The sequence below is a fragment of the Rhinopithecus roxellana genome, chromosome 11, assembly GCF_007565055.1.
Source record: "Rhinopithecus roxellana isolate Shanxi Qingling chromosome 11, ASM756505v1, whole genome shotgun sequence".
Lineage (NCBI taxonomy): Eukaryota > Metazoa > Chordata > Mammalia > Primates > Cercopithecidae > Rhinopithecus > Rhinopithecus roxellana.
The window spans coordinates 56625156-56643535 of record NC_044559.1 but is presented as its reverse complement, the minus strand read 5'-3'; the positions used below and the strand labels follow the sequence as shown (position 1 = coordinate 56643535).

Below are 18380 nucleotides of genomic sequence, written 5' to 3'. Positions count from 1 at the left end.
AGTTATGTACCTGAATATGCACTGTGGAAAACTTCAGGTACATAACAATTATTTACTCAATGATGAGTTCTGGAATGTGGATGGAAAAGACAAAGAATAAATGAAGCAATAGTTGCTAATTTTTATTTTTCCCAAATTTATATTAGACTTGGTCTATTTTCTCTCTTTGCATTAGGAAAACCTCTAAGTCATTACTTTTAAAAAAAAATTTCAACAGGTGAAACTGTTGTCAAATCGTTTTGCTCCAGTAATAGAAATAATCTAAAAGAACCAGAATAACCTGAAAGCTCCTTTGAAAAGCAAGGGAAGATGAGAAGAAGGATAAGGTAAACAACCAAGAATAAGTTTTGCACTTAATTAAAACCTTTTTTTGGCAATTTAAAATTACTTAGAACAGAAGTTAGACATGGACATCAATGTGCTCTGTCAAGTCTGTTCCTTGCTAAAGTGCAGACTTACAACACTGCATAAGGAGTAAGACCACGGGGGCTGACATGTCACCAAAACAATTAGGGCAACCTGGCAGCAGATAGAAACCCAACCCTGGGAAATATGGATATTCCATAGAAAGAGTAACACAAGCTTTGAACAGAAACAGAGTATGTAAGGGCTCTCTCCCAGAGGGAAATAAAAAAGGAGAGACTGGATATGAGTACTTCTAGGTCTAGGCCTGGGAATAATACGTTTGAAAAACAGGTGATGGAAAGAAGACAACTTAGCAATTAACAAGAACATTTCATGAGGATGACAGGGACAAATTCCGGGAATTAAAAATTTGGCTCTATTTCCTGAGGATCTAGGGCAGAAGGACCCAAAATAATACCAATAGTGCCAAGCTGTGGAAGGCAATCAAAACTGATTTCTTTAACCAGGTAAGACAGCCTCATCTATCACTGCCTGACCTGACACTCAAAGGTAGACTAATTTAGCTTCTGGATAACTGAAATGCCAGCTCTGCACCACCAATGGGCAATCCAGGTTATAGAACTGGTTCTTCATGTATACTATTAAAAAGACAGGTGAAAAAAATAGAGGGTAGGAGAAACAAAATAGTTTATCTCTGCATGGGGTCATCAGCCCATATGTTGATCATGTTATTACCCAGAAGACAAATAGTTGTGACACAGGCTTTTCACAGCTCAGAAAATTAAATACAATTAAAATTACACTGAAAGACTCAAAACAAAAATTAACTTTTTAAGATTCATTGAGGTTAAATGAAGCTGTTTTAGGTAAGAATAGATATGTTTAAAATGTAGCACACACAGGAAGGCAAACACATGATTCTAATGAAGAAATAATACTCCACAAATTGTTGTGCTGGAAATAAAAAGATGTCATATTTAGCTTTCTCAAGGCAGGTTTGTCTGTATTTCTTTATTTTGTGACAAAAGTTCATGAGATTTATTTCTTTCAATGAGATCAATCTTTTTCTCTGGGTAGCACTACAATTTTTGACAACTGCATTTTCTAAATTACTCATAAGAGTCATGTCACGGCAAGGAAAATGAATTTTGTTCCAAAAACCTACATAATAAGAAATCAAGGAATCAAAAAGAATGGGAAAAGATCATTCCTGGGCAGGGATATTTACCTTTATAGTTCCTAGAATTTGCACTGGAAAGATCTTTTTGTGAATAAATGCCTATCAATTTTCATAATTTACCAGCTATATTTGGGTTCTATAAACACATATTAGGCAAATATTTGGTGCTTTCTTGGGTTTATTAAGGATATGTGTATGTGTGTATGTATTTGTATGGGAGTGTATATCATGAATAAAGATTTCATGCTTCCAAAAAGAATTCTCATAAAAAACACCATTTATATATATTAAGCTTTTCTTTATGTAAAGTTAGCTGAGATTTTACTTAGTGTACCGAGAGCAATAAAAACTTAAATAATGAATTTCAGGAATGGCATTAGTGTTCATTAAAATTGAGTGTCCCTACAGGCAAACTTGGAAAGAAAAACAATGGTCAAAGTATATTTCAATAAATGATAATTGTGTAAGTTCTATTCAGAGCTTACCTAACTATTCGTTTCCCTAAATTGAAAACATTCTGAAATAACCTTTTGGCAAAATGTTGATCATTGTGGATGGTGGGCCCTGAGTTTGTGGAAGGTCAATCAACTACTCTCTGTATATTTACGTATAGATGAAAACTTTTATAATAAAAACATTATACAAAATGTCAATTATCTACAACTCCTGAATCTGTAACACAGATCAGCAAACCGAGAGTCAAATGTTGAAAATTTTACTGGAACACAGCCATGCCCATGTATTTACATATTGTCTGTGGCTACTTTCATTCAACAATGGTAGAATGTAAAAGCTGCAACAAGAGACCTAAAATATTTACCATCTGTTCCTTTACAGAAAGAGCTTGCTAACTTTTGATTTATAACATGAGCAACATACATTTTAGTACTATATTTGACCAAGAAACTATAACAAAGGTTTTGAATGATATGTTACGATTTCTCAATGAAGTTATTAAAATCCCTAATACACTGATTCAGTCAAGTGCCTTTAGAAAAAAATTAAAAGGATTCCCTAACAATACAAACTTAGCATTTTACTAGTAATGAAAATTGAAAAAGTCTTTCTGTATGTAAAATATATGAAAAAGAGTGTTTTTATCTACACCATAAAAATCAGTATCTTTTGTCTTAATTTTAAACAATATTTTAAGCTCTTACTTTACACAAATCTTTTAGGTCATTATCATACTTTGCTAATCTTTATATTTCAAGAATGAAACAATTAGAAATCCAATTCTCTTATACCTGTTCTCCCTTGTTATAATTTGGGGAGAAATATTTATCCCCAAAATATGATACAAGATTCCTAAATCTGGAAAAAAAAAAAAAGAGGGAAATCATAATCATACTATTTTCCTAGATCTGGTTTTTATTCCTCCTTAGTAATATCCCTGTTGCTGGGAGAGGGAGAGGGAGAGGGAGGAAGGAAGGGAGGAAGGGAGGTCTTTTGCAAGGGACAGAGGGAAATGTAATTCAATTTTCATGATGAAAGGCTTATGGCTAGGTTAGACAGATGCTCAATGCTAAAATGCCACTATGATTCTCCCAAAAACCTTTGGACTAATCTGTAAAATCATAATCTTTCTTGAAAACTCAAGTCAAGTGAAGTGATGAAAGAAAGATAAGTGAAAATCTTTTCACCATCTAATATTAGAGGACAGGGACATAATAAAATATCTACTTTAGGTATTTTATTCATTTAGATGTAAAATCAACAGACCAAGTATTTTGATATCTTTGTAACAACTTTTTGCCCCAAGATTTTCTAATTTAATTTGGTAGAATAGACTGCACAAAGTGCAAAAAAAAAAAAAATCTTTTTCTCTAGAATCTAACACTTGAAAACACAAAAGCACAGTCTGATTTTTGATTAGACTATACAATCTGCCTTGAAACTTATATAATGACTTTCCATGAAAGTTATCTAATGCATTGAGTTATAACTTGTATATCATTATGTTGTAGATCACAATAAACTGTCCTTTTCCTTATAGTAGCTGTGAGTTGGTTAAATTAGGTATTTTTCTTATTTTACCTAACTGACATTGTATATGAAGTCAGGTCCTTTAACCTGAGCAGCTCAATTTGGTTTTTACGACTATTTACTCAGATCGGGGTTATTGCTTGAAAAGTACGAAATGCTGCTAACTGTAAAAACTACTATTTCACATATGTGAACTATCCCATAACATTTCTCTTTAGCACTGATTCAATCAACTTTAGGTTTCATAAGAACAACAAACAACTCAGTAAGGGCTAAGGCTACAGTTAATTGCCTCGCAATACAGTTAATCTTAGGATTTATTAGATGTATTTTTTACGACCTATCTTATACTCCACAGAATATAACTCCAACCATGTCCACAATACTTTTTACATATATATGTGGGATACACATTTTTTAAGCAAGCTAAAACAAATTTACTGCTGCAGGTTAAAAAGGCAAATTGAAGCTAATTAGTGCTAAGTAGTGTAACTACATCATACTGGATGCAGATTAAAACACTATTCCAAACTTATGTCATAACTGGTCAATTATACAAAGCACATTAACTACACTTAAAAGACCTTCCTGTGATTACTGTCATACAATAATAACATAAAAAGCAAAATCGAGGACTATAATACAATCCCAATTCAATATAATCCATTGTTTCTATGGAACAATTTAGCAATATTTTAGAAGTAATGAATTTAGAACAAGCTCACAAAGTTAAGATATGAAGCCATATGCATTATATAGTCTAATACAATGTCAGGTTAACTATAAGTTAATTCCAGCATCAATAAAAAGAATAAGTCTTTCTGAATGACTAATGATAGCAATACCGGACATTGTCCTACAATGAAAAATATTTATATTGGCACTACTATCTTTCAAATCAAAATCACCACTCTGAGAATCACTTTGGATGTTAACCTAGACATCACATAGGTGACTTAAAACCTAGGAGTCTACCATAACAGATCATGTTTGCAGGAATTTGACTTTTTAAAAATTGGGATAAAACATCTTTACATGAATATAATTAAGAAAATCTAGGTTGTTTCTAGCCTTTTTGAAGCAGTAAATTATATTCCTATTTAGTAAGTACACCACTGATACATTTCTACTAACAGAAAATATTTCTTATGTAATTTGATTTCTCACAATGAAAACATCTGTGTAAGACTGGAATATGTATGTTTACATGGCATATGATTGGCAGCTCTATAATTGGGATAAGCTCTGTAGGCCATGGTTTCTATGGCAACAGTCTAACTGTCCATTCTTACCTGCTTTCTGGTCATCCACTGTATTGAGTTTAGTCTCGTCAGCTACTGTTAAAAGGTAAATGTATAATGGTTAGCCCAGTTAGTTCCCATAGCCCATCATGCTTCCACCATTCCCAGATCTTTTCAGTTAGGTGACGATCCTCAGCTAATATTTCATGCAAATACTATGAAACATCAAGCAAACATTCATAATCAAAAAAGGAGGAAAAAAAAGCAGTGTCTCCATGCAATATGCCAGTCATTTCATTTCACAGACATGTGTGTTATATGTTAGCATATCATAATTAGCCAAGGCAATGCATCATCAAATTTTTCTTTATGCATATGATAAATTAATGCTTTTAGTCTTGGAATACAAACAGCCACCAGAGAACAGCATAAGTTACAGTTGATTAACAAAGTTTTTAAATCATTCAGTGTATAGATATAATTATTTTACTTTTTTTTTGGTGGATTTGGATTTAAAGAGACACACCTGATTGGTGTTTGAACAACTATGATTATTTTCCTCCTCTCATTTGCTCTTAAATACTTTCTATAAGAAATACTCTCAAATTATTACTTTGATTAAATGCCCTAATTATCAAAACATGAAAGTTTCCAATAAATAAACCTTAAAGAACAGCAATGAAAGGAAGACATCATGAAGTAACCAAATTCCAGACATGGATTGAGATAATGGTTTCTCTCCAAAATTTTCACTTCTAGTTGAAAAATCCCACCACCAACCTAATACAATTTCAATGAAACTGGTTTTAAATAGCCAAAGTGTTAAAACATTTCATTGTGTAAAATAAAGATACATGGACATAGCATGATATGCACATGTGTTTGTTTCCATTCTCTTAAGAAAACATATATACTAACATATTGCATATTATGTAAACATGCCACTTATGAGTAATATCGTTATCTCAAACTGGGAGAAAAACTAATTTTTGCCAAATTGCCACATTTCACATTTATTTTCTCAAAGTAAACAGACATCTGTTTGGGACCATCAATTTTATCCTGAAAGCATTTAAACCTTATTTAGATAAAGATTCATGGAGATTGTACTCACTACCTAAATCCATGCTTTTTGATTTTCGTGTTTTAACGAAATCCAATTGACTGGCATCTGAAAATTGCTTTGTGCGTTTTTCTGACATACTCTGACGTCCAAATCCTTCTCGTTGAAAAGCAAGAACTGGATCAACATCTGGACTCAAAGAGCTGGAGTGAAGAAAAATATAAACATAAAAATATTTACTAAAAATAGCAGACATTCATTTTAGGGAGGTTCATACATACCTGCAAATGTGAATATACATATATATATATTCTTCAAGAAAAACTGAAATAAATAACACAAATACAGTCCACTAAAAAAAAACTGCGGCTGTATAGAAGGTGATAGAAAAATACAAAATTAATTTAACATTTAGAGTAACTCTTTCTCCATGTAAATTTCCTCCTTCTCTACTTTCCTGCTTCTTCACTCTGTTCGACAATACAGAATTATTTCAAGGTGACTATAAAAAATGAGCCTGATATTGGAACGACTGAATTTTTCAGGAAACCTGTCATATATTATATACAAATACTAGCAGCGAACAAGTGACCATATAAGTTGTAATTAAATAGAAGTTTCAAAAAGAGTATATTCTAGCCTTCCTATTTATCTTTTATGTTGTGTTTTAAGGAAAGAAAAAATATGTCATTATGGCATGCCATTTCATAAGGCTGCAGTTTCTCTGAAATATTAAATCAACAAATAAATCAATTCAACAAACACTGATTAGAACCTATTCTGATTAAGGCACTGTTATTTGTACCAGACATAGGTCCAAATAACAGATAAGGAAAGATCCCTGTACTCTATGAGCTCACAAGAAAAATACTATACCAGAAGCATGAAACAGAGGCTGAGGATGCATGGATGAGTGAAAAAACAGTATATGAGAGTCAGGAAGAACATGACTAAGTTTAGATAACATTTGATTTTGGTGACACCAACACAGTGGCTCAAGTGCGGATGATAAGGAAGCATATGGCAAATCCCTGGTAATGGGATGCCTTCTGAAGTGTTCCTCCAATGGAAGATGTCCCAGAATCACTCCTGTTTGTAAAAATCTGTGAACACATTCTAAAGTGCTATAAGGTATTCTAGCCACAGTTCATAATATGAAAAGGGTTTTCTCTGTGCTGGGCACATTGGGTAAGTAAGTATACTAGCTCTACTATATCAGGTCTAGCCACCTTATCTATCTGGTCAGGTGAGAGAACATCCCTCTACAGCTAACTGAGCACACTAAAAATGCCCGGAACTCCTTCCACTGTCAGCTGAGCTTATGATAGTCTTCCTCACGCTTCTGATGGAAGCAAGCTTTTGTAACCCTTTATGGCCTTATAAGAATTATCATCCATACTAGTAAAAAGACAGTCAACCTTTGGATGTACATCAGAAATTTAGCTGCAATTTACTGTGCATGAAATGAGAGTTGGCTCTTAAAGAACTATGCTAAAAGTGTGAAAAGTAAGATAGCAGGCAAAAGCCACGCCACTGGGTAGGGTGACTTGAAATGTTTTCAGCTCATTATGTATTAATATATTCAATAAGGAGAATAGTTGTCTCACCCACTTAAAAAGCTAATGAGAGAATTCAGCAACCTAAGGTGAAAACCCCATGTAAATTGCTAACTACTAAACAAGTCAGTCATCACCCAATGAAGACTATCTCATATTATCAAAGTAATACAAATTATGATGACAGACACCTACCCTCAGATGCCTCTTCATATACTACTATGCTTTGGTGTAAATGGCTTATAAAGATGAGAGCACATGCACCCAAGTGAAAAAAAACACACTTCTAGAAGTAAAAAATTAAAACCCATATGATAACTAATATGACACAATCTTGCAGCAGCAAACTCTAAATAATACATTTCCAATAATTATTTTATATATTGTCAGTGGATCTCTTCAGTCACTCTGTACATGCTGACCAATTATTTTTACCTTTTCTGGAATAATTTAAAACCTGAACTCCAATACTGCACCAAACTTGCGAACAGAATGCATTTGAAATACAGTGTTAGTAGAAATCGTTGGTAAAAGATCTTTCAAAGAAATACAAATTGTCACTGCCAATCTTGCCTGAAAACCACGTATTGGTGCATCTTTAATTTTATATCCTCTAAAATCATGTTGCCATTAAGATTAGAATTTGCTGTTATTTCCTTTCCCCCAGAAACACATTATTAATGTTCTTTCAATCGATTAATGGATTGAAAACAGTATATTCTATAAGCAAACAAATAAGTTTAGCCATTTGATGCAGCCTTCGACAACTGTGCAGTGAACTGCAGATACAACTTAAAATGTCAAATGAGTTTGTGCATTAGTAAGAGTCTTAAAATAACTAAATACTCTTCAATTATGACAAAATTAATTCTTCCCTATCAATATTCCCATTAAACTAATTTCAGACACAATAAACAGTACACTGGAATATTTAACAAGTTAGATTGCAGGAATGACAGCTGATTCTTTAAAGAATGTAACCATATCTTGACCCCTAATGTTATTAAAATTCCAGTTATTAATCCTGTCTAATTGGTCTTTTGTTTTTATAACATTTTCATCAAGGATTAGGGAAGATATTGTCAGGCTGGAAATGCCTGCATTTTCTGCTGTGATTCAGAACAGCTGCCATTCTTGTTTGGATAACCCTTCATTCATATTATTTTCTTTGCCCCACATTCCCCACAGCAAAATTATACAAGTCCTCACCATTTTGCAAATCCCCCTTAGGGAAATTAATGCCACAATCTATCCCTTCTAGTTATTTATCTATTTTCACTAATATACTGCTTTATAAGACCCCAAAGACTATGACCACCCCCACAATTTCTCATCATGGTAGAGATTTAAAGGCTTTTGTCCCTAAGATGAATATTGCGTCTATCTAATTCTTGCTTTCTCTGTTGTTACTTTCATTTTCAGGAAGAGATATGAGACACAGCAGTCAATGTAACACCATCTGCAGATTTCAAATGGGTTTTTACTTTATATTGTAGTCATCCCTTCTATGTTTAACCAAAAACCTCATTCAAAGATGGGCCATTATCATGCAGGTTTGAGTGTAGTTCTATTTTTAAATCCTGTGTTTTCAAAAAGAGAATTAAAAAAGAAAGAAATGAAAAGCTAGAGATGAACTTTTCAAGGTCCCAAATAAGAGGTGTGATTTATTCCAAGAGAACATCTTCATAATTAACAGATAAATGAACTGTATTTTGTGTGTTCATGTGGAGAGTCAGGGAAGAGGACGGGGGGGCGTGGTTCACTTTGTTAAGATCATTACTAAAAATGTTAACGCAAATAAATGCCAGTGCCCCAGACACCTCCTATCTAATATTAATGTTGACACAAGCCAGAAAAACAGTAGGAAGCAGGAATGGCTAAGTAGTGAAGAAACAACACCATAACATTTAAATATGATTTTGCTGATATATTCATAAAAGACCCCAGAGGAAGGGCAATGAGAAAATTCTGGTACAATACTTCACATGGTTTGTGTTAATTATCACTACAACCTTGTGAGGTCGTCCCCAAGAGGAGCTTTGCTTTTGCTTATTGATGTATATAATTACTAGGCATAAACATTAAGACACACATCTGCATTCATGAGCCACACATTGGCTCAGTAGTATCAAATGCTTTCTTCTATTTTGAAAGACACAGGAAAAAAAAATTAGCAGTGAGTGCCCCAGAAGTCACTATGTTAAAAGCAATTACAAAGCGTTTTAAACAGTATGGTTATAGTACTCTGGAAAAAAACAAAAACAAAAAACACACACTTAAAAAAAAGCCTCCTCCCACTCTTAGAACACATCAACTGTTAGTTTTGCAAAGTCATCTAATTGTTGGAATCCATTTAGGGAGATGACAAGAATTTAATTGAAAAACAATGCATCAAATTAACACAGATGTGAAATAAACCATAAATAGTGAAACTGAAAAACAAATGAGCATGGTTTTTTGATTGGTAGTAGTTCTGTTGTTGTTTTAGTTACATTACTAACTGTAGCTCTTGAAGGCTAAAACAATTAAATTTACAGGGTTGGGGCAAAATCTTTTATTAAAAGAGTGATAATTAAGTGTATAAAAACCATGAAGACAGAGCATGGCTATTAAAAAAATGATTAACTGTATTTAGTGGTAAGCCACTTAAACATAAGATGCGACTGTAATTAATTCATGTTTTCCAACCCTGGACGATGAGCTTACCAGTCGGCTGAATCACTGATTGCAGCCTTGGCCCAAGTACCAGCATCTGCCGTCACGAACCCCACATCATCATGCGAGCTGGAAGAGGACTGGTCAGAGAGATGTGGAGGAAGCACTGGCAACCTGTCATCTTCTATAATGACAGTGTCATCTTGGGGCATATTCACTGTAGGGGACAGCTGGTATTTACCTGTCCAGTGAAAAAAGAAGAGAAATTCTAGACATCGATCAAAGTATTACATCTATTAATTTTAATACTTTGTTATATTAGTAAATGTCTAACTTTCCACGTATCTGCTCAACCTGGTAGAACAAAACAGAATTTAGCACATTTATTTTTCATAAATGATTGCCAAACAGAGACCTCGAGTCTATTACTACCTCTGACGCTACAACTGTATAGCTCAGGGCAATGCATACAATTTTTCTGGTTTTAAGTTTCCTAAAGCCAAAGATACTCTCTCAAATGTCTTCTAATGTGAAAATGCTATACACATTCTAAACTGTGAATGTCTTTTGAAAAATTTTACCAGGAAATTTACAAAGAAGCCCCACTAACTTGCATTGTTCATTCATTCATTCATTCATTGAGCAATTGCCGCAGAGCACGTACTGCAAGACATAGTCTCTGTCCTTAAAGGGCGTATGCCCAAGTGAAGGAGAAAGAATTACAAGCAGTGATAATTGTATGGTGGTATGAGAGATGACCCCAAAGCCATTCACTTGTGTTGTAATTGCCTGGGTCACTGCGGGTAGAAAGTGCTGGAAATCTTGGCAAAATTAACATCAGAATTAGGTTTTAAATGGTCAATATTATCTTTTCTGCCAGAAGAAATGATGACATTTATTTTAGATATCAGCAATATCATTATTAAATGCATGATGGAGAAAAGTCCATGGTGCAGTCAGGTGACACTTAAAAGATGAGTATCACCAGAAACAAAGCCTAGAGAGACACCTGGAGTGATCTTGATGCAAAAAATTAGGAGCTGAGTGGCCAGAGGTTTTTCAGGCCATGACTGAGGATGTTGGGATGGCATACACAAGCTTGAAGGATTTTTAAAAGTCTGTATTGTATTGTTCTAGACATTTCAGCAAAGGAACATAATTTATTTAAACTGCTACATCTTTTCAGGATAACTCACAAAAAGTAAACTTGCTGGAGATTTCAACTGCATTCCTCATTTAACATCAACTTCACTATTGTAGTAATACTGTAAGTTCACTGAAACCTCTTCTCAGCATGTTACCAAGAAAAACTTTCTACTTTGATTTCAAATGCACCCATTTTGACAAACTATGAAAATTAACAGCTTTATATAAATGCTAATGATAAAAATGTAAATCAAATGTAATACTTAGCCATTTCCCTTACCTGAATTCAAATTACTCATTCATTTCTAATACAGTGTTAGAATATTAGGATAGAAACCTGTTCAGCAAAAGTAATATTCATCAATAAGATAGGACTTTCTAGCACTATTAGCCAAAGAAATGTTTCCTTCTCAAGACATACTTTTTTCTTCAAAGCATACAGAATTATAAAACCAGTTACCCCAATGGACATCTCACCACTGATGAGGCATGTCACAATATTAAATACCAAGTCCCCACACGGGTAAAATTTTTGAAAGGAAATATTACAGTATAATCATAGTGCATTCATTTTTAAACACAAAACTAAAACTCCTGGTTTTACACAATATATTCTGAGAGGTGGCCTAATAAGCAATATGGAACACTGAAAGGTGCATATGATTTTTTTTTTGTAATCTGTTGTTCTGAGAAGAAATATTGTACCTTAACTGTTGTGATACAATATTGTATACATAAATAAATGGCAAGAAATCTTCCTCATAGTAAGAAAATAATTTAGCATTTTTTTTTCTCACCCATGATTTGAAAGGCTAACATTTCACAAGATTTGAAAATTTCTATTTTCTGCTTCTTAACATGCTTGCCAGGAATATAGTTTTGGGTTATGGCTCCAAGATTATACCAGGGTAACGGACAGCTAAAAAACTTAACTACATATTCTACTAAGCTCCACCAAGACAATACAATGATCCCTTAATTATGTTTGCTAGTAGTTGGCACATCATAAATGTGAAACCTTCTATGACTTGAGAAGGCTTCAATTTATTTTTGATAGGTAAACTTTCCTCTTTCTTCAACTAGTTAACTAGTGACCTACAAACTAAGTAAACTAGTCAGTATCTTGTAGAGGAGTGAAACAAGGAAATACAAAATGTTTGTTCACTAAACATTTATTCATTGGCAAATTTACATAGAAGGTAACACCACATATGATACTAGAGGAAAATCGTGCCAGTGACATGACTCACAATAAAAACATTAATGTTCCATTTTTCTATGTCAAATTGCTAACAAGATAAAAATGTTCTAAATATAATGTTTTCTTAAACTCACCACATATATATGAATATACAAACTACTGAGATAAATTCTAAAATGGATACAACAGATTTCAGTTTTGTTTTAAAAAGAAAAATTATTCAGCTAAAAAAGTTGAGAAAAAGTTAAAGTCCCAGGCTTACAAATGACAACGTGTGATGTCTTGTATGAAATGGATGTGCTGGTTAAATTAGTTATGCTGATCATCCTTGTTGCTGTTTTTTGTTTTGTTTGGTTTTGTTTTTTTGAGATGGAGTCTCACTCTGTTGCCCAGGCTGGAGTGCTGTGGTGTGATTTCAGCTCAATGCAAACTCTGCCTCCCGGGTTTAAGCGATTCTCCTGCCTCAGCCTCCCCAGTAGGTGGGACTACAGGTGTGTACCACCACATCCGGCTAATTTTTGTATTTTTTGTAGAGACAGGGTTTCACATGTTGGCCAGGCTAGTCTTGAACTCCTGACCTCAGGTGATCCACCTGCCTGGGCCTCCCAAAGTTTTGGGATTACAGGCATAAGCCACTGTGCCCAGCTGCCTTGTTGCTGTTTTTGATTGTTAGTTAAGAGAGACCAACCATTAGAAAAATTAAGGCTTTTCAAAGGAAGAATCCTATGCAGGCAGGCCCACTACAGATTACTTTCTGATAAATGTTCAGGACTATTAGAAAATCCATGATAGTGGGAATTCTGTCAAAAGAGATGACAGAGAAATCTTGCCTTTGGTTACAATCCTGGCTGACCCCAATAAAAGCTAAGGAAATCCTAATCAGGTGTGACTCATGATAAAGAAAAGCATGCATCCAAATTTTGGTTCAGAAGCACAGAAAGTGTGCAGCTTTTGTCAAGTTACTTAATTTATTTGCTCCATAACTCCCCGACATACAAGGTAAGTCGGTTGGGGTACGTGGTTTGAAGCCTGTTTTCAAAGATTTAACGTCTTTGATATTTTTAGTCACCGTGGGTGCCAGGATAGAATAAGATACGGAGACTTTCGAATATCTGCTTACAGATGTAGATAATTATAAATTGATACTAATAAAGAATGAAGATCTCAGCATTCCCTAGAGAAGGCTATTTTTAGAAAAAGGAAATAGACAAAAACAAGTAAAACAAAAAACATCCTGGGATATCAGGACTTAGTTCCTTCCTCTGTTAAGTGGGAAAGTGTGACTGATGGCATCTGACATCCTTCCAACTCTAGAAGCTCTTCCTTTTGGGGTATAGCTTTTAAAAGCCTTTCTCCACGGATGTGTTCACAAAGGAAGGCATCATTAAGCCTCAAAGCTCCCTGCAGCCTAGAGTCCTACACAGGGGATTATTCCATATGAAAATTCAACCTGTTAACACAAAATTAATAACTCCCTAAGGTAATGAGCCAGAATTTCAATACAAAGTTCTTTTTGTGTCATAGCAGATCATGAAGTAAATACCTTCACCTCCACTAATGTCTACATAGGAGTGATTCCAAACATTTAGAAGACAATCATTAACCAGTCTGAGGAATTTCCACACGCCTAGATAATGTGCAATTCAATAAATACTGTTGTTATTGGTTTAGATGAATGGAAACCCAATGTTCTAATGTCTTTGGAACTATGGAATTCATGACTCAGAAAAACATACATCCAAATTTTGGTTCAGAAACTGTGATTTGTCAAGTTTCTTAAATTTTGTGCCCCATACCTCTCCTAATGCCCTGTTTGGGCGTTCTGTTGCAAGGTAACATCTTGAACAGGATTTCTAACTTTAAGTGGTAACTATATCACAAATCGCATTTGATTATTATGGCCAATGGTATTAGAATAAGGACTGACAAAGAGTGAGGAATTTTCAGATTTGTAAAACACAAGATGAATCAAAATACACATATACACTTGTCAGGGTAAAACTATTTAGAATCCCTAGTTTCTGGTACAAATTGTAAAAAATTATCTTAAGAAAATATTCAAATCACAAAAACATCAACTTAGCCTACCTTTAAATAGTAATGCATTTGTCACCCCCAGCCCAAAGTGGTAAAAGGGATTACACATCACAAAACACAGAACTGGGAGAGAAGTTACTGCCCCGGGGAAGCATCTGGAGTATTAAGAGTTCATTACATATCTAGCAGAAGGAAGAGGAAACAATGTCAACTATAATGCAAACCGAAGAAGACTAATAAAGCTGTAGCTAACCAAATCAGGGCAACAGACTAGGAAGAAAATGAATGACTCTTCAACTCATATATACAGCATTTCAAAAGGTCACTAGCTGAATTTAGGGATTTTTTTTGGTTTGAGTTTTAGTTTTAGTTTTTCGCCTTCCTCTGAAGCATCAGGGATTGGAGGCAGGACGCAGGTTACAGGAACTGGTGTACCAATGGTCTGATTCAGTATGGCAAGTCCTATGTTCCTATAATAAAGGGGAAATTACAGCATATCACTTTGTGTGCACACATTATCTAGGGACACATGCACACTCTTTCTCTCTAAAGGGGACTGAAATTTCATCAATAAAAAAATAATTTAACAAAGATAAAGTTTTATACCAAAGCCAAGAAAGTACGGAAAAACCAACAGCAGTGAAGAGAGTGGTAAGTAATAAGCAAAGATTTAAAAGTGAGAAACTATGTACAAAGCCTTTCACCTACAGGTGTTCAACCCAACAGGTGTGGCACTCTTCCCTGATGTTCACTTATGCCAAGCAGGTAAAAAGAAAAATGTTGACAAAGTAAAACCAGAAAGCTGGCTTGTCTAAGTTCCACAAGTAGCAAGACAAGAAATTACATATTCAGCAATTTTTCTAAATTAGAAAGCTAGAGAGATTAGAGGAAGAAAAACAGACAATTCTACTAGACATGTTTATGTATGTTTTTGATGATGCCCAGTAGAAAGTTCTTTGAAGGCAGAGATTGCTTCTTACTCATCTTTGTATCTACAGCAAAAGTATATACACAATGTCTTGCCAATAGCAGACTTTCCATAAACACCCACTGATGAATAAATTACTATTTCAATGAGGCTCCATAATGGAAACTTGAATTATACCAAATCTGCATTAAATGTACTCGAAATAGAGTTAAATTTAGGGTTTTACTTTAAATGAAAGCCTTGTAAAATATACCAGTAATAAAAGTGTTTTATGTCAGGTGTTACTTTAATCAAAATGACTTCTTGTGTTTTAAATTTGAAAACTCTCACAAGCTAATCCCAAGATGAGCAACTCAGTAAATCCAACCACTCCTGTGGCAAAGCAAGTCTTTATTAACTGTATCTGTTAGTAGAAAGCTGAACTGCTGCAAAGCAAGTGCTAATAACCTCATTACCCACTGGGGGCCATGCAGATAGGATGGTACTGAATCCAAACAAAGGATGCAGAAGACTAGTTTCGGGATTTTAAAACTAAGGCTTCGGAAAAGTAAAATACAATTAAAATACAGTAACATCCTATTAAACACAAATCAAATACATATGAATATTTTACATATGTGTGCATATATCTATATATACATATTTTTTCTCCCCCTCCAGGCAGTACCATTGTGAATGATATGTAACTTTTGAATCCTTCTTGCCATAAGCCATTACATTTTTATTTCTTTTTAAACATAGTTTCACTTATTATTTCAAGTAAGTAAAGAATATCTTGATCACTGGAAAACATTTCCATATGATCCCTTTCTTTTCGGTTCTTTCCTCATGTTACAGGATCTAAAAGTCACTTAAATCAATGGGTTGATTTACCTCTTCACATGAACACTTCCTGAATGATTTTAATAAACCTGTTCTCCTTTGTCTTGAAAACATTATATTTTTATTTACATTAATATTACACTAATAACCTCTCAGTAAACCAATGAAAGCATCAAAATAAACAGAGTTTTACCTGACTCACCCATTATCCTACTGAGGGCAGCATTTCTGCTAGGCGATTCATCAAGCCCCTCAATCCCACTGTAGAGGGAATGGGAAATTCTTCGTTCTCTATCATCCAACGCTGTTTCAACGGGCAGCTCAGGTCCAGGGGGGCTCCCAGGTGACTTTAGCTACAGAGTAAGGGGGGTGGGGGCAAAGAAAAATCAGTACCTGGAGGCCCATGAGCAGCATGGGGGAATTGTAACAACTTGCCCAAGGCCTCTATCCAACAGGGTACCAAATGAACTAGAACTTTTCACCCTGTACCAAAATAATTTGTGATGACAGCTCTGCCTAATGACCACCTTTCTGTGCCACTTTATACAATGCCTCCCATGAAGTTCTGTCAGATTTCAACCACTGGGGGGAAAATATGTATATTTAAGGCTTTTTAAAAATCAGAGCTTGCTGTTTATTTTTCGAACTTGACTGTTAGTGTCTGTTTAAGTCAATTTAAGTTACAGTGTAATTCAGAATTCTTTACTAGATGTTACTCTATCAAAGGCGTGCTTTATCAGAATGGAAGCTGCAATTTAGCTACAGATCTTATACTTACGGTGTGTAAATACATCTAACAATTAGCACACATTTTTCCATGTGTGCTGGTGGAATTATTACCTACTCTACAAGACCTACAGACTCTATTTATCAGCTCAGGTGTCTTGAACAACACACTGATTTTAAATTCCTCCTGCTAGAAATTAATAATAATCATGGTATTATCTTACTGTAATGTTTAAGACAGCAGCTGCAATAATCACTTTCGTAGTGTGCAGAACAATATGAAAATCGGGACCAAATATTCTAATAAAGCACACAAAGAGGATTTCAAAAACATATACAATCTAATAAATAAGCAATGAATATATGTCAATTTCAATGACAATAAATTAAAATGGTATGGGGCATTTCTTTAAACAGTTAGCTGTGTCTGATAAGTCATATTTTACATAAAAATAATATGAGTAAGAAATTCACGTTAGTAAGGCCTTCAAAAAAATCTGTTTTAAGGAAGAACAAAGTACATTTAACTACAATCCTCACGACGCAGGCTCTGAAGTTCGCCACAAGGATGATATATGTGATGCTTTGGTGTTAGCCAGTCAGGGAGGGCCAATGTCGGGGAGTGGGCAGGAGGGCAGCACCACACAGCACAGCAAGAGAGAAAGCGCTCATCTCACACATGAAATCACAACTGTCGCACTTCCTTCAGCTGAACAAATTATTATTTCTGTTAGAAGCTATCATCTGTTTAATATAAATGAGATATTTAATGAAGTTCCGAATTGTAGACTTATCTCTCCCAGTTTGATAAGCACTGGGGAGATTTAATGCATTGAAGGGTCAACACAATTCCAACTGGAGGCGCGTCAAACTGCAGGAGAATAATGAACTTGCAGCTCTAGTGAATTAGACTCAATAAGGTTTACATTGTGAAATGAGGATTTGTTTTATTAGGTTTTTTTTTTTTTAAATTGTAGATTACAACTGACAGCTTTACTGAAAAGTATATTAAATATTCAAGGTCTCTGATGTAAAGAAATAAAAGAACAGTTTCTAAAATAATGTAATGCCTAAATTCCACGAGACTCTGGAGAAGCTTTAAAAAAAAAAAAAAAAGCTAATGAAACGAATACCCTACACCATTGAAAACAAGTATGGCTTTTCAATGAACACACACACTAAAAAGTATACCTACTTAAAGACGTGCTACATAAGACTCTAAAACAATTTATCAAAAGACAGACAACATCTTGAAGCTTGCCTGAAAAATGTATTTAATTGAACTGTATAATGCTGCCATGTTCTACATGATAAAACCTTTATAAAACTTCTTGAGAAATCCCTAAATATCCCAAAAGGCTATTTTAAAATTTTATAAAGCCAAATAAAAATTCCGTTAAAAAGTAGTACATGCATGTTTTCTAAAGAAAAACAGTAAGACGTCTATTCAGAAAAAAAATCAAGCACTTGAAC

At 34.4% G+C, this 18380-nt stretch overlaps 1 protein-coding gene across 9 annotated transcripts in view; it reads right to left on the bottom strand.

The window, feature by feature from the left end:
- PARD3 (par-3 family cell polarity regulator) overlaps positions 1 to 18380 on the bottom strand; it is a 341196-nt gene that overhangs the window by 225432 nt on the left and 97384 nt on the right. For 4 of the 9 annotated variants that reach the window (XM_030940996.1, XM_030941003.1, XM_030940998.1 and 1 more), the window contains 4 exons: positions 16375 to 16534; positions 10099 to 10288; positions 5888 to 6039; positions 4825 to 4869 (listed from right to left, as the gene is read on the bottom strand). In XM_030940996.1, the coding sequence (XP_030796856.1) occupies positions 4825 to 4869; positions 5888 to 6039; positions 10099 to 10288; positions 16375 to 16534 (547 nt within the window). The remainder of the gene's footprint in view (positions 1 to 4824; positions 4870 to 5887; positions 6040 to 10098; positions 10289 to 16374; positions 16535 to 18380) is intronic. The other 5 variants (XM_030940997.1, XM_030940999.1, XM_030941000.1 and 2 more) reach the window with 4 other exon arrangements.